The following is a 14,642-nucleotide window of genomic DNA, read 5'->3' on the forward strand; positions in this document are numbered from 1 at the left end:
TCTACATAGTATGAATATCCACGTTCTAATATACCACTCTTCTTGTTTGTTCATTGTCTGCCTTTCCAACACATATACTTGTAATATCCACGAAGCCAAGGGAATTGTTTTTGCTTTAAACTGTAGTTTTAGCTTCTCCTGTGCTTGGCATAATAAGTAAATAATCAATTTTGTGTGAGAAGGGAAGAGAGGGAGAAAGAAAACTAAGCATTCTCACCCATCAAATTGGCAAAGATCAAAATATAAATAGTGTGTTGATAAACATAAGCAAAATCAGCTCGTGGGTTCTATGACTGGTAATCTGACATGAACAATAGTACAAAGTCCCTATCTGTGCTCTAGTAATTCTGTTTCAGGAATATATATTATAAGAATATAGTAAGAGAGATATATGTTCATAGTAATTTATTGCAGCAGCCTTTGAAAAAGAAACGATTGGAAACAACCTATTAAAATATGTCACATACAATACTATGCAGTTTTTTTAGACGGAACAAAATCGAGGAAGCCTTTCATATATTATCTTGGAATTCAACTGTTAGAAAGAAAAAAAAGCAAGGCGTGGAAATGCTACTAGTTGTGTAGTGGGGCGGGGAGCGAGGGGATTGAGGGTACTCCTATGGCTTAACAATTCATGTAGGGAATGCTTCATATTGGCTGTCAAAACCAGGCATTGGGGGGACATTTGTTCTTTTCAAATATAGAACCATGTAGGTCCATTACTTGTATAGCTTATTTAACAATTACAACCACCAAATCGTGAGCCGTAAGGAAAAGTTCTTTCAAAATCGGCAAAGACGCGCTGGACGTAGCTGCAATGAACCAAGCTCGCGCGAGCCGGGTCCCGCACCCGCTGGCGGGGAAGCGAGTCGCGCGCCGCCACCACCGAGGCGCGGCGTCCTAGAGTGGCCGGAAGAGCCCGGCTGGCGCGCGCGCCGATTGGTGGGCTGAGTGCGGCCTTTGTTCCGGGCCGCCCCGAGGACGCCAGCGCCCCGCAGGAACGCGAGTGCGCCTCCGGCTCCCAGAGTGAAGGAGAGGAGGGGCCGGACTTCGACGCGGTCATCTGCAAGCCCCTCCGCACACCTCACCGCGCGGGCGGGCCGCCTTCCCCAGCTTTCGACCGACCTACGAGAGAGAACTTGGGCCGACCTTCCGGGAGTCAACCGGGGGAAAGGGACACTGGTTTCAAGTTGGTCAGCCAGGGCACCCATCTAACATTACTGGTTGGCGAACGTACCCCACAACCACTGCCAGGCTAGGGGCTTTGCGTACATTTATTTAATCTACACAACCCTATGAGGAACATGAGAATTTTACAAATTTGGAACTATAGCTCCAGGTAACGTGGTCTTATATTACCGTAGAGCCCAGATTCAAATCCAGGATCCTGCTTCAGAGTTCTTTTTTAAGTCTCCTACGAGATTTTTTCTACTGCCTTAGTGCATGTCACCATAGCTGCTTTTTTCATTTCTGTATGGTAAATTTTTCTCTGAAACAAGATTCTAAGAGACTCTTCTTGAATCAAACCCAGATAAAAGATTAATCGCCTGAAAAACAGCCAGAACACAGCCAGAATGGCCACAGACTTGGAACCTGAGGAACAAAAAGGACTTTTGATAGTTAAAGCAGAAGCCCTTTACCTGGGACAGGACTCCATGTTACAAAAGCACAGGAGGGAACTCTTCAGACAGCACTTCAGAAAGCTCTGCTATCGTGATGCACCTGGACCCCGGGAAGCTCTGACCCAGCTCTGGGAGCTTTGTCGCCAGTGGCTGAGGCCAGAATGCCACACCAAGGAGCAGATCTTAGACCTGCTGGTGCTGGAACAGTTCGTGAGCATTCTTCCTAGGGACCTGCAAGCTTGGGTGCAAGCGCACCATCCAGAGACAGGGGAGGAGGCAGTGAGTGTGCTGGAGGAGCTGGAGCGAGAACTTGATGAACCCCAAAAGCAGGTGGGAAGGGGGTGGTAATTTGGCTATGAAATATCAGGGTATATGCAAAGAATCAAAGCAAAACTAGAGAAGACCAAGGCTTAGGGCGGACCCTCATTGCTAATGTCAAATAACTTAAGGTGGCCGAGTAGAGACACTATGCTATGTCATTTTGGAAGGCTAGGATGAGTTGAGAAATTAGAGGTAGACAAATAGGTATAAGTGAAAAAGAATTTTCTAATATTCATGGCTACCTATAAGTAAAAGGGCCAATTTATAATAACATATCCCTTTCCATAAGAGTATTTAAGTTGAGTTTTAAGTACGTCAAGGATATTACAGAACAGCACTATCCAGTAGAAATAAGGCATATATGTAATTAAAATTTTCTTGCAGCCACATTTAAAAAGTAAAAAGTGATGTATTTTAACTCAAAATATGTAATCGTGTGATATAAAACATGAGGTATTTTACTTTTCTTACTCAGTTTGCAAAATTTGGTATTTTACACCTTGCATATCTCATTTTGTACTAGTCACATTCAAGAGCTCAAAAACCACATGCGGATAGTGGCTGTCATATTGGACAACATAGTTACAGGAGAAACATGGATGATTTTTAATGTATTTCTCAAGACTATGATCCAGGACCTCAGCAGAGCTATTTCACTCTCTAGTGTCCTGAACTAGAGAGACTAATTTGTCTCTTCTTCCTTAGTCACTATTGCCATTTACAACTGAATGAGAATTTGTTCCCTGTAAAGAGTCCCTGTTCCATGGCAGATGCTTCTTTTGGTCTTTTCTCCGAAATTCTTTCAGTTCTACCTTACAGGCACAGTCATACCTCACTGTTCCCAGGTGCCAGACAATGCAGAGAGACAGGACACACTCTTGGACAAGACACCCCCCTTAGGAAGACCACACAAGTCACTGACAGTCCAGCTTCATCCCGAGAAGATCCAGCAGGAGCAGAAATCTGGGAAGCCCCAAAGGCATGGTAAGAAGCAGGAATCATGAATGCATGAAGGAGAAGCTTCTGTCATCATCTCCTTTTCAAGTTTTCCTGCTTGTCCACCACTTCACTCAAGTGGGCCCCTTCCCACATTTACCCCATCATGGAGTTATATTTTAGTTTCTCATTAGACTTAAAAGCTGCTCTTGGTCCTAAGAGGTATAGAAGGAATTTAAATAATACCTTGTACTTCTCTCAGTCATTATCTGATGATTCTAGATAGAAATTCTCTTAAATTTCCATTTTCAACAGGAGAATTTATGACTCTCTGTAGTAGTCTTCTAGAGCTGCCAGAACAGAAAACCACAAACTGAGTGGCTTAAATAAAAAAATTTATTTTCTCTGGAGGCTGCACAGTCCAAGATCTAGGTGTCTGCAGGGTTGGTTTCTGACACAGCCCCTCTCCTTGGCTTGCAGGCCCATTGAGTCTTCACATGGCCTTTTTTTTTTTTTTTAATAGAGGCATGTTTTTATTTATTTATTTTATTTGTTTGTTTTTTTGTTTGTTTTGTTTTTACATGCACTGGGTACAGTCAGAAGCATGGGAGGGTGAGAGAATTCACCAGAGCCAGAGTGGGGAGCAGAGCAGGCAGAAGGACCGAAGGACACTGCTGAGGGGAGCAGCGGGCGGCAGGAGAGGTCTGCACGCCATGTGGGACCCTCCTCCGGTGGCCGGGGAGCAGCCGGGGATCGAACCGGCGCCGCAGAGGCCGCGGGCAGCTTCGCAACCCAGAGCTCAACCGCTGCGCCACCGGGGAGGCCCCACATGGCCTTTTCTCTGTGCGTGTGACCGCCGATTGTAGGGAGGAAGTTAAGGCTTAAGGAAGATGAGGCAGGAAGTAGACGTGGTGATGACAATGAGGAAGACTCACCTGGGCCACAGCCACTGTTTTCCAAACCCAGCCCAGGCACTCAAATGTTCTCATACCTTTTTACTGCTGCTTGCCTCATGCCAAGTGAACCACTGACAGCTATCTGTAATTAAAGTATTGGTACACGATTGAGATTCCTAGGTCTGCTGACATAATTTTAGCATGACCAAATCCTCAAAACATTTGTTTTCTTATAGAATTCAACTCCACAGATACTTACTGAATACTTGCTATGTGCCAAGTTCTTTGCTAACAAAGCCTGGGGTTGAGGACGTAGGGATCGAGGAGAGGACACATCCAGTTTGGGAGATTAGGTAAGACTTCCTGGAGGAGACAGCATTTAAAATCTTGAATAACAGCTTGGCCAACAGTTCTCAAAGTGTGGTACCTGCACCAGCAGTATATATCACACTTGTTAAACATGCAAATTCTAACAGAAAAAGAAAAATGAAGGAAAAATTGTAAAATCTTGGACATTCGCCTTACCAAATCAGAAACCCTGGAGATAGGGAGCCCAGAAATCTTTAATAAGCCATTCAGGTGATTGTAAAATGCACAATAATGTTTTGAGACCCACCAAGCTCTTCAGATAGGAAATGATAAGCAAGATAAGCTTCCCTCCTCTGAGGGTCTTGCTCATCACTACATTCCTCTCTGATCCCTGACCCCATCATCCTCCAGTCACTTCTACCTGATTTTATTCCCATGTGTTTTTCTAGGCCCCTTCATGTTTTTCCCAACCTTTTACCTCCTCACATCCATTCCCTGGTCTCCCTGTCTATCCCTCCTAATTTTCCTTGGCTCATCTGTAATCTCCACCTGCAATTTACCACTTTGCCTTTACATAGGATTGCCAAGTAACTCCCATACACATTTCTGCCTCTTCTTAAATCTGTTACCAAGTAACAGTCTTCCTTACTGATCTTTCCTTATTTTCTTCCCTGTATCACCAGTGTGTTTTGATAGTGGCACATTATAAAGTAGGTAATTTATGCACTGTATATCACTTTTCATTTTTTATAACATTGACATGTTATTTTCCATGGGCTCTTTGTTTCTCAAACCAGAGTAGGATCTGTTTGTGTTCTGTTTGTTGCAGGTGATAAAGCCAGGCCTAAGAATGAAGAGTTGCCCCAGCAGGCAGATAAACCCAAAGACATGGAATTACTTGGGACCATGAATGACCAACTTAACAAAGACATTCCCCAGCATCCTGAATCCAAGTATTCTACTGAAAGTGAGGGCAGATTAGAGTGGCAACAGAAAGGGGGACGACGCTATAAATGTGATGACTGTGGAAAAAGTTTCAGTCACAGCTCAGACCTTAGTAAACACAGGAGAACTCACACTGGAGAGAAGCCCTATAAATGCAATGAATGTGGAAAAGCCTTCATTCAATGGTCACATCTCATTGGCCATCATAGAGTACATACTGGAGTGAAACCCTACAAATGTAAAGAGTGTGGGAAGGATTTCAGTGGGCGCACAGGTCTTATTCAGCATCAGAGAATCCACACAGGTGAAAAACCCTATGAATGTGAGGAGTGTGGGAGGCCCTTCCGTGTAAGTTCGGCCCTGATTAGACATCAAAGGATTCATATAACAAATAAGCTCTGCTAATACCGAGGAAGTAGGATGAATTCTTGAGACACTCAGGCCTAATAATTATCAGAGAATCTACCTTAGAGACCTAATTTGGGCAAAGTTTCAATCATTATTAAAAACTTCTCTGGCACCAGAGAATTGAGTAAAATTTCCTTTTATTTCTAAGCTAGTTCAGTTTCTTGGGAAACTGAATTTTTTCAGAAAGCCTAGTCCACTGACAAAACTGCTTTCTTACAGCCCAAGATAACTGTTTCCTGGGAGGAGTGATCTACATCCTGGTTCTGGCTCATTTTTACTTGACCGACGATTCTGCCTATGACTTTAGGCAAGATCCTCTAATTTTTCTCTGCCTTCATTTCCCCTTCTATAAAATGCAGATGTTATAATAGAGAATGTTGGTTAAAATAGATGAAACTGCTTTTGAAATTAAGAGCTAACACAGTACTATTTATCTTCCATCATTACTTATAAAATGGCCTAATTGTTTCTATTTTATCTTAAAGTAGGAGGATAATCATTGCGTGGAATGTTTTTGTTTGCCAATGTCAAAAGAGTAAACTATCCAAAATGACATGCTGAAGAGGGCCTCCCCTGGTGGTGCAGCGGTTGAGTGTTGGGCTGCGAGGCTGCCCGCAGCCTATGCAGCGCTGGTTTATTCCCGGCTGCTGGCGAGAGTCCCACCAAAAAAAAAAAAAAAGATGCTGAGGAAAAATAAAGTGGAAAGGAAAACCGTAAGTGATCATTAGAAACTGCTGGAAAGGGAGATAATAAAGTGTGTTAAGGATCTGTACCTGAAGATAAATCTCTTCTAAGTCTGGTCATTGTAAACTAAAGTAGATTGGTCTAGAACTGCACTATCCAGAATGGCTGTCAGTACCGACACATGGCTGTATCAATTTATACTTACACTAACTCAAATAAAATGAAAAATTCTGTTCCTTCAAGACATTAGCCACACTTCAAGACTTCAAGTGCTCAATAGCCATATATGCTAGTAGCTATGTATTAGAAAGCACAAACATAGGCCATTTTTATCACTGCAGAAAATCTAAAGGCCACTACTGTCTAAATTGATCACACTCTCCAGCTTTGATAGTTCAATTTACTTTTAAAGTCTTTACATCACTGATCCAAATGCTTAAAATTCCAAGTTTCATGTATTTGTTTTATGACATTATCTGAGGAATATTTCAAAGATCTGAAATATGAAAAGTATTAAATGTTGGTACTAGAAACATCTAACAAAAAATAGGTGCTTAGAAATGATAGCTCCTCCCAGGGCTCCTCTACCTTTAGTCTTCCCAAGAAACATTGTTTCATGAAGCAGCTGTTTACAATCTGTAAAGGGAAACTCAAGTTTCTGATCTTATGTTTCCCTGAATTTAGAGGAGCTTCTGCAATGATAAGAAAGATGACCGTGGCTATGACAAGATTAGGATTCCTAATGACAGACTGATTTACCTCTACCATCCTCTGGATAATAGAACATTATATTCAGGAAGTAGTTCCAAGTCCCCATGATATGTAAAGAAGTGCTGTCTTGGGCCTCCCCTGGTGGCGCAGTGGTTAAGCGCTGGGCTGGGAAGCTGCCCGCAGCCTTTGCAGCACCGGTTCAATCCCTGGCCACCGGCAAGGGTCCCATGAGTCGTGCAGACCTCTCCTGCCGCACCCGCTGCTCCCCGCTCTGGCTCTGGTGAATTCTCTCACACTCCCACACTTCTGACTGTACCCAGTGCTTGTATAAATAAATAAATAAATAAATAAATCTTTAAAAAAAAAAAAGAGAAGTGCTGTCTTAGAGTTGTCACCCTCAAAGCATAGTTTGCAGCACTGAGACTGAAATTAAGAGCTGGTGTTGTGCTACCTTTTTTGGGTTTGGTGTTGATTCCGAATTACCACCACAGTGCTACCCTCTAATGCTGACCAGAGAAGGAGTGAAGGGGGTGCAATAAAGTCAGGGAGGGGCAGAAAGAGACAGCTTGGAGTGATGCAGGCAAGAGAAGAAATTCCAGTGGGATCTGAGCTTAGGTAGAAATAAGGCAAAAGAAGGTCAAAGGAGATGTAAGTAGTCACTGAAGCAGAGGGCAATATCCTTATAAGTCTAGAATTCCATAGCAAAAAAGTTGAGACCACAAGCAGCTAAGAAAAGCTCCAAGTTCAGTAACAGCCACAGTGATCAGAGGGGTCAGACACAGTGATTCACAGGTTAAACACTAGTCAGAACCACGGGTTCTAGCAAAGAGCCATCCTGGAATGACAGTACCTGCTCTCAAAGAACCTGGAAGTTTCTCAAGTAATCATGTCAGAAACATGCCTGTTCTTAATATCTTCTTGGAAGGATTCTTGGGGGGGTGGACGGGACAGGTGGGGGAGACAAGAAGTTTGTAGTTTTCACAAATGAGACAGATAGTGATTATAAAAGGCAGCTGAAGAGAGTATGACAGGCAGCTCACTCAGACACATCAGGCATGATGGTGAACTGGTAACTGAATGAGAAGCAAACTGCTGTGGAAGAGGGGATTAGGTTTGTGGTACTAGTGAAGGGGGGTAGAAGTGGGTGAGGAAAACGAGAGAGGAAAGACGAATGAAGGAAAACAGTAGTAAAAAGGATCCAGGCTATTGGAAAAGGAACACATATAAGGGGTGGTGACGGAAAGAAAACAGTGTGACAAGTAATTCTAGCATTTGGCTTCCACCATACTGGAAACAGTAGGTCCTGAGATACAAGCCATACAATGGTGAACACAGCAGCAGCTCTCTGTCCCTAATGAGTTCAGCATACAGCATTTGTTATTTTTATTGAATCCTCATCCTGAGCATGCAATTATTTCTTTATAATCCAATCAAAAGCCCAAATGTGAAAATACACTAAAAAGTTTGAAATGCGTCAAAACCACCTGCTCTCCCTTAGTAGTATCATGAGGGTGTTAGACTGAGGTTCTGAAAGGACAGCTTTTGCAGTCTTGCTTCTATAGCAAGGTTTCTCAATCTTGGTTTAATTGACATTTTGGGTGAGTTCCTTTTGTGGGTGCTGTTCTCAGCACTGAGAGATATTTAGCGGTATCTCTCTAACACTAGATGCCATTACCACGCCTTAATTTTGACAAGTAAATTATTTTTTAAAGGTTTTTTTTGCATAGAAGAACTGGGGTGTAAGCCAGAGGTACGAGGGCTGAGAGATTCACCAGAAACAGAGTGGGGAGCAGAACAGGCAGATTTACTGAAATACATGGCTGAGGGAAGCAGCGTAGAGACAGGAAAGGTCTGCTGGCCAAATGTGGGTAGCTCCCTGGCTGGGGATCGACTCAGGCCTCAGAGGTGATAGCACTGAGACTTAAGCCCAGGCCACCAGGGAGGCCCAAGCAAAGTTTTCTTAAAGGGAGAAAAATCACCCCCCAATTGAGAACCACTCTCCAAGAAAATAATCCAATTTCCACAAGGGTTCCACATACACAGTATGATTATATTTAGAAATACACAATATGACCAGCACTGTTAGACCCTTTTCCTAACTGACAAAATGATCTCAGGGTACCTAGTTTATACAGCAATCCTGCTAAAATAGCAGTCTAATTTAGAAAGTCATACCTCACTTACTTTTGAGGACCAATGGAATCTGACTGCAAATGTGACCTGCATAAGGGTTTACACGGTATTTTTTAGATTTTCCTTTTCCCCTTATGCCTTACTTCTGGTGCTATCCTGTCCTTTGTTGCTTGATCTACATCTGCATTGTCTAATATAATAGCTCCTAGGTATGGGTGGCTGCTGAGCACTTGAAATGTGGCTATGAAACTAAGCAACTGAATTTTTTATTTTAATTATTTTTTTTTAATAGAGACATGTTTTATTTATTTATTTGTTTGTTTGTTTTGTTTATACATGCACTGGGTACAGTCAGAAGCACAGGAGGGCAAGAGAATTCACCAGAGCCAGAGCGGGGAGCAGAGCAGGCAGAAGGACCGAAGTACACTGCTGAGGGGAGCAGCGGGCGGCAGGAGAGGTCGGCGCGCCATGTGGGAACCTGCTCCGGTGGCCGGGGAGCGGCCGGGGATCGAACCGGTGCGGCAGAGAACGCGGGCAGCTTGGCAACCCAGCGCTCAACCGCTGCGCCACCGGGGAGGCCCTATTTTAATTAAATTTAAACCCAATACTCACAGTTCAGTTATTGGAAAAGCCTTAGGTATGTTTGGAATAATTTGGGTATGTGAATCTATTCCCATCTTTTTTTTTTAATATGAATATTACATTGTGTATACAAAGAAATTGGCACATATAGAATAAATTACTGACCTTTTTAAAAAAAAATCCAGACAGTGATTAAGGTCAATGGGAAAGCATGATGCCTTTTTATATATTGATACATTAACATGATAATTAAGTTTTTAGATTATAACTCCTTCACAGTGCTGTCCCTGTTGCTGAAAACAAATACCTTCTACTCCCCAATCCATGGGGAGTACAGCAAAGTTATCCAGAGAGGGCAAAGGTTGCATGTTTTCCTCCCCATTTTTAATTAGTGTTTTTAGTATTGGGGACTCACCACTGACTGGAAGAACTTGGGGGAAGAGCTGCATTTCTACTTCCTGCACAGGCAGCTGGAGAGTCCATACTGTACTCACTGGCATCCTCACACTTCGTAGTGTCGCTCTGTTCTTGCCCATGTTGCCATGTCATGGAGGCAGCATTCCCCTGAACTCAGAGGACAGGATCTCAGGATGAATTAGTTGACATAGACAGTTCAGCTACCACGCAAAAATATTGGGTTACTGGTTAATTATAAAAAGATTAATTCAGGAACAACCACGTGGAAGAGATGCCTAGGGCAAGGAATGAGGAAAAAGTGGAAAGGAGTTTCCATGCCCTAAGGCTTTTCTGGCAGCTGACATTCTAAACTGAAATATAAATGTCCAACCTTGGGAAGTGCTACAGACATCAGTGCCAGGCAGCGAGAATAGCTAATGCAGTCTCTACAGTAGGAATGAATCTGATGTGTTATAAGGACTGAAAAATGATGTTGAATGTTATGGACTAAGGGAATATGGCAGAGAGATGAGCAGAGGCCAAGAAGTGTGTTCTAAACATGATGGGCCATTACTGGGAGGGAATCTGGGCTGATTTTTGTTTTTAGATCATTCTAGCCCCTTAGGAGGCAAGAGTGAAAAAAGAAATGTAAGGAAACTAGTCAAGAGGCTACCACAGTCAGTAATCCACATGAGGTGGTGGTAGAATGGACCACAGATTAAAGTGGGCACGAAGAGAAATTAACACATTCAAGGTATATTTTGGACACAAAATCAGAACAAGCCGCTAAACTTTCACACAAAATGATGTTTACTATCTCAAACATATAGCCAAGTTGGTAGGTCAAAACCAGTCAACTATCAGCAATTTCATATGATTTAACAGAAACAAAAACAGAAGAATTTGGAGAGGAATGGAAAAGGAGAAAGTGCACATGGGCTTGCGAGCCTCATTAATTTGTTAAAAGGAAAATAGGTTTGTTTGTTTTGTTTTTTTGCCCTTTAAACTCTCTGTAGAGGTGCCTCCCTGGTGGCGCAAGGGGTTGGGTCACAGCACTATAAAACTATCTGCAGCCACTGCAGCACAAGTTCGATCCACAGCCAGGGAGCTGATCCATATGGCACAGCAGACCTCCTCCATCTCTTCGGCTGCTCCCCTCAGCAGTGTATTTCAGTCAATCTGCCTGTTCTGTTCCCCACTCTGTCTCTGGTGAATCCTCTCACCCCTCCGCACCTCTGGCCTGTACCCCAGTTCTTGTATGCATAAATAAATTTTTAAAATCTTAAAAAAATATATAACTCTGTAGAAGGCATCTCTGTTAAACTTTTACTTAAAGGGAAACTGCCAACAAACTTGATACAACTCAGGACACAGTTACAAGGGCCTGCCTCTGCAAACGCTCACCTCCATCTGGGTAGCATGCTTCCTAATAGGTAAAATCAGGTTATCCTCGAAAGGCAGCGGAGCCTAGAGGTTCAGAGCGGAAAGCCTGCTTCTGAGTGCTCCCTCCACAATGTCAGTTATGTGACCTTGGCCAATTTACTTTTTCTCACTGTACATCTGGTCCCCCATCTATAAAGCGGTGGTTTAATACTATCTACTTCACAAAGTGGAATTAAATAAGTGACCAAATATAAAGGGTTTAGAGCTGTGTCTGGCACACAGTAACTGCTGTGTGCGCATTATACAGCAAAATTATTAGCATTTTCGGCCTATTGGCGAGCAAGACAGTCAGCATTTTCTCTCCCTCCGAGCTGTTTAAATCAGTCAACTGGGGGCCTCCCCGGTGGCGCAGCGGTTGAGCGCTGGGTTGCGAAGCTGCCCGCGGCCTCTGCAGCGCCGGTTCGATCCCCGGCTGCTCCCGGGCCACCGGAGGAGGATCCCACATGGCGCGCAGACCTCTCCTGCCGCCCGCTGCTCCCCTCAGCAGTGTACTTCGGTCCTTCTGCCTGCTCTGCTCCCCGCTCTGGCTCTGGTGAATTCTCTCACCCTCCCGCGCTTCTGACTGTACCCAGTGCATGTATAAACAAAAGAAACAAACAAATAAATAAAAACATGCCTCTATTAAAATAAATAAATAAATAAATAAGTCAACTGGTATTTGACTTTCATTCCTTCTCTAGCTGTGTTAGGGGGAAAAGGCAGTCCCAAAGCAAATTCCATACAGGCTTTGTGGACTCCACCCCCACCCCAGGTCAAAGCCAAAGACACTGGGAACTCCAAATCCCATCACCACCAAAGGGAAGGTGGCTGGGACCTGAGGGTGGGGTTAAGCAGCCAGGTGGATACAAAAGGCAGACAAGTGGGCTTTGGGGGCTCTCTCTCTCTCCATTTTGGGGCCCTCGGCCAGCTTGCGGCGTCCGTCTAGCTCGGAGAGTGACTTTGGGGTTTCCAGGTCGTCGGATCGGGTAGGACGCATTAAAGACTTTATTTCCCTATTTTTCCCCTGAAAGCCCAGGTGGAGTCTGATGAGACCAACTTTATACCTGAAGCCTGCATCGACCAGATGCCAACGGTTCGCTCTGATCCTGTATGGAATATTTCAACAAAGCCAGCTAAAATTGCTGTTAGTTATTTCTACTCTGTGATTTTATGCAAAAATAGAAAAATGGTTTCAAAGTAGATCTAGTTTGCAAACTTTTGCTTTGCTGTTAAAAGTTTGGGATCAAGGTTGAGAAAATTTGTGTTTTTACATCAGTTGAACCATTTTAAGATTTTTTTTTCCTGAAATTTTTACATATCTGCTGACTTGTTTTGGCTAACGCCTCCAGATTTTTTTTTTGGCTTAAACTGATGAACTATTTTTTCCTGGAGTGGAGGACTTTTGCTCTCCACAATGGACAAATACCTGGAGAGACTGGTTTTCTTTCACACTGGAACCTGACAAAACGTTCATCTGAGACTGCATCCCAACCTCCATATATTTGATCTTCATCACCATGGAAATGGTGGCAAAAAGTGAAAGGGGGGAATTGTTAGGGGGAAAAGGCAGTCCCAAAGCAAATTCCATACAGGCTTTGTGGACTCCACCCCCACCCCAGGTCAAAGCCAAAGACACTGGGAACTCCAAATCCCATCACCACCAAAGGGAAGGTGGCTGGGACCTGAGGGTGGGGTTAAGCAGCCAGGTGGATACAAAAGGCAGACACGTGGGCTTTGGGGGCTCTCTCTCTCTCCATTTTGGGGCCCTCGGCCAGCTTGCGGCGTCCGTCTAGCTCGGAGAGTGACTTTGGGGTTTCCAGGTCGTCGGATCGGGTAGGACGCATTAAAGACTTTATTTCCCTATTTTTCCCCTGAGTTGTCCATTTTCCTTATTTCTTTTTCTCTTGTAAATAAACCTTTTATTAACCCTTTTGCGTGTGTCTGTAGTAGAGTATTCATAAGTCCCTTTAAAGCGCGCGGGTGAGGACCCACAGCCAGGAACCCGTTTAATATCGGGGTTGCTCTATAACAGCTGGGGACGCCAGTGTGCGCTTTAAATAACTCCGGTAACGTTAACAGTCGGCGTCCTCCTGAGGGGCTCCCCCGGCGCCCGGTCCCCCCCGCCCACGGACCGGGGACGCCAAGCCCTCGCCTTCTCTCCGACTCACCCGCCAGCCCTTCTCTCCGGCCACTGCCAGTCCCGCGCAGCTCACGCCGCAGTCCAATGGCGACTCGCTCGCACCCTGCCGGGGACGCCCGGGACCGTTAGGCGCCGGAAGTGGCCCGGAGTCGCGAGAGCTCTAGGAAAGGGGGCCGGGCTTTCCCGAGTCCGAAAGCACTCGAGTTCCCCCTGGGGAGTAGGCCCAGGATTCCCACTTGGAGGAAGAGGAGACTTAGGGGAATCCGGGAGCGCATTGATCGGCCACCGCTTAGGTGGCGGCTGGCGGCCGGGACGTTCTCGAAAAACCGACCAACCGCCAACTTGCAGAAAATTCCAGGACTCCGCGAGAGGCCCGGATGTGGCCTTGGGAACGGGCCTGGCCGCCCCGCGCCGCTTCCCATCCCGGTCCCGTCGTTGTCACCCTCAGTCTTCCGCTCCCCCGGGCGCGGGGCCGGCGGGCACAGGGCCGGGGTGACCCGAAGCTTCCCGGCCTTCGAGTGCAGGAGCCGTGGGAAGGAGCTGCGGTCTCGGGAGAGCCCCCAGGGAAACGCGGACACCCGAGACATCATCTCCCCGGAGGCGCGGCTGGGGCGGGGCCGCGGAGCGCTCGGCCGCCCTAGTCTCCCGGTCGCCGCTCGTACCCGCTGCTGCCGGGCTTACCTGGCAGGACCCTGTGCACCAGCGGCCTCACTTCAAACCTGTCTAATCCTTGAGGAGAAAGAGGGTCGGGAATGACATGGGCGAAGGGTACTGGCAGCTGCGTTCAAATTCTGGCTCCAGTACTTTGTTTTGCACCGAGGACTGTGTTCCTCAATTTTGTCAATCAGAATGGTAACAGCTCCTGTTCCAAAGGGCAGTTGTGACGATTAGTGTGAGAGTGCATAAAACTTAGACATTCCCTTCCCCCTCTGTAGCGACTTTTTATTTCTGAGTATTCCATAGTATGAATATAACATTTTTTGGTCCATTATTCTGTTGATGAACACTTGGGTTTTTCCCTATTTTGCCTATATTAATAAAATTGTTGAAAATGCCTATGTTTTCACATCTCAAATTTATCTAGGAATGAGACTGTTGGGTCATAATAGAGTTAGCACCATTTTGCACTGCTACTAG

At 45.1% G+C, this 14,642-nt stretch overlaps 1 protein-coding gene and 1 long non-coding RNA gene across 5 annotated transcripts; one reads left to right on the forward strand and one right to left on the reverse strand.

Moving 5' to 3' along the window:
* The first annotated feature begins 982 nt into the window (after positions 1 to 982).
* Positions 983 to 7,185, forward strand: ZSCAN16 (zinc finger and SCAN domain containing 16). 2 transcript variants are annotated; one of them, XM_037519092.2, is made up of 3 exons: positions 983 to 1,952; positions 2,789 to 2,927; positions 4,914 to 7,185. In XM_037519092.2, exons 1-3 carry the CDS (start codon positions 1,575 to 1,577, stop codon positions 5,432 to 5,434), a joined length of 1,038 nt encoding a protein of 345 aa, XP_037374989.1. In that variant the 5' UTR covers positions 983 to 1,574; the 3' UTR covers positions 5,435 to 7,185. The 2 variants fall into 2 exon arrangements, with proteins under 2 accessions (XP_037374989.1, XP_037374990.1); XM_037519093.1 differs by lacking the exon at positions 4,914 to 7,185 and adding an exon at positions 4,012 to 4,193.
* LOC119251865 (uncharacterized) lies at positions 3,686 to 13,850 on the reverse strand. Of its 3 annotated transcripts, XR_005126610.2 has the most exons (5): positions 13,534 to 13,850; positions 9,963 to 10,164; positions 4,035 to 4,138; positions 3,871 to 3,917; positions 3,686 to 3,759 (listed from the first exon to the last, which is right to left on the reverse strand). It is a non-coding gene; the product is annotated as an uncharacterized LOC119251865 (long non-coding RNA). The 3 variants fall into 3 exon arrangements; XR_005126608.2 differs by having other exon boundaries at positions 3,686 to 3,917; XR_005126611.2 differs by having other exon boundaries at positions 3,686 to 3,917; positions 9,963 to 10,111; positions 13,534 to 13,848.
* Between the last annotated feature and the right edge of the window lie 792 nt (positions 13,851 to 14,642).

The sequence above is a fragment of the Talpa occidentalis genome, unplaced genomic scaffold (genome assembly GCF_014898055.3).
Source record: "Talpa occidentalis isolate TD23 unplaced genomic scaffold, MPIMG_talOcc4v2.1 talOcc4.2, whole genome shotgun sequence".
Classification (NCBI taxonomy): Eukaryota; Metazoa; Chordata; class Mammalia; order Eulipotyphla; family Talpidae; genus Talpa; species Talpa occidentalis.

Coding starts and splice junctions, on each gene's coding strand:
- ZSCAN16 (XM_037519092.2), top strand. CDS start 1,575: ATGGCCACAGACTTGGAACCTGAGGAACAAAAAGGACTTTTGATAGTT. Junction 1,953..2,788: donor TTGATGAACCCCAAAAGCAG/GTGGGAAGGGGG, acceptor CACTGTTCCCAG/GTGCCAGACAATGCAGAGAG. Junction 2,928..4,913: donor TGGGAAGCCCCAAAGGCATG/GTAAGAAGCAGG, acceptor TGTTTGTTGCAG/GTGATAAAGCCAGGCCTAAG.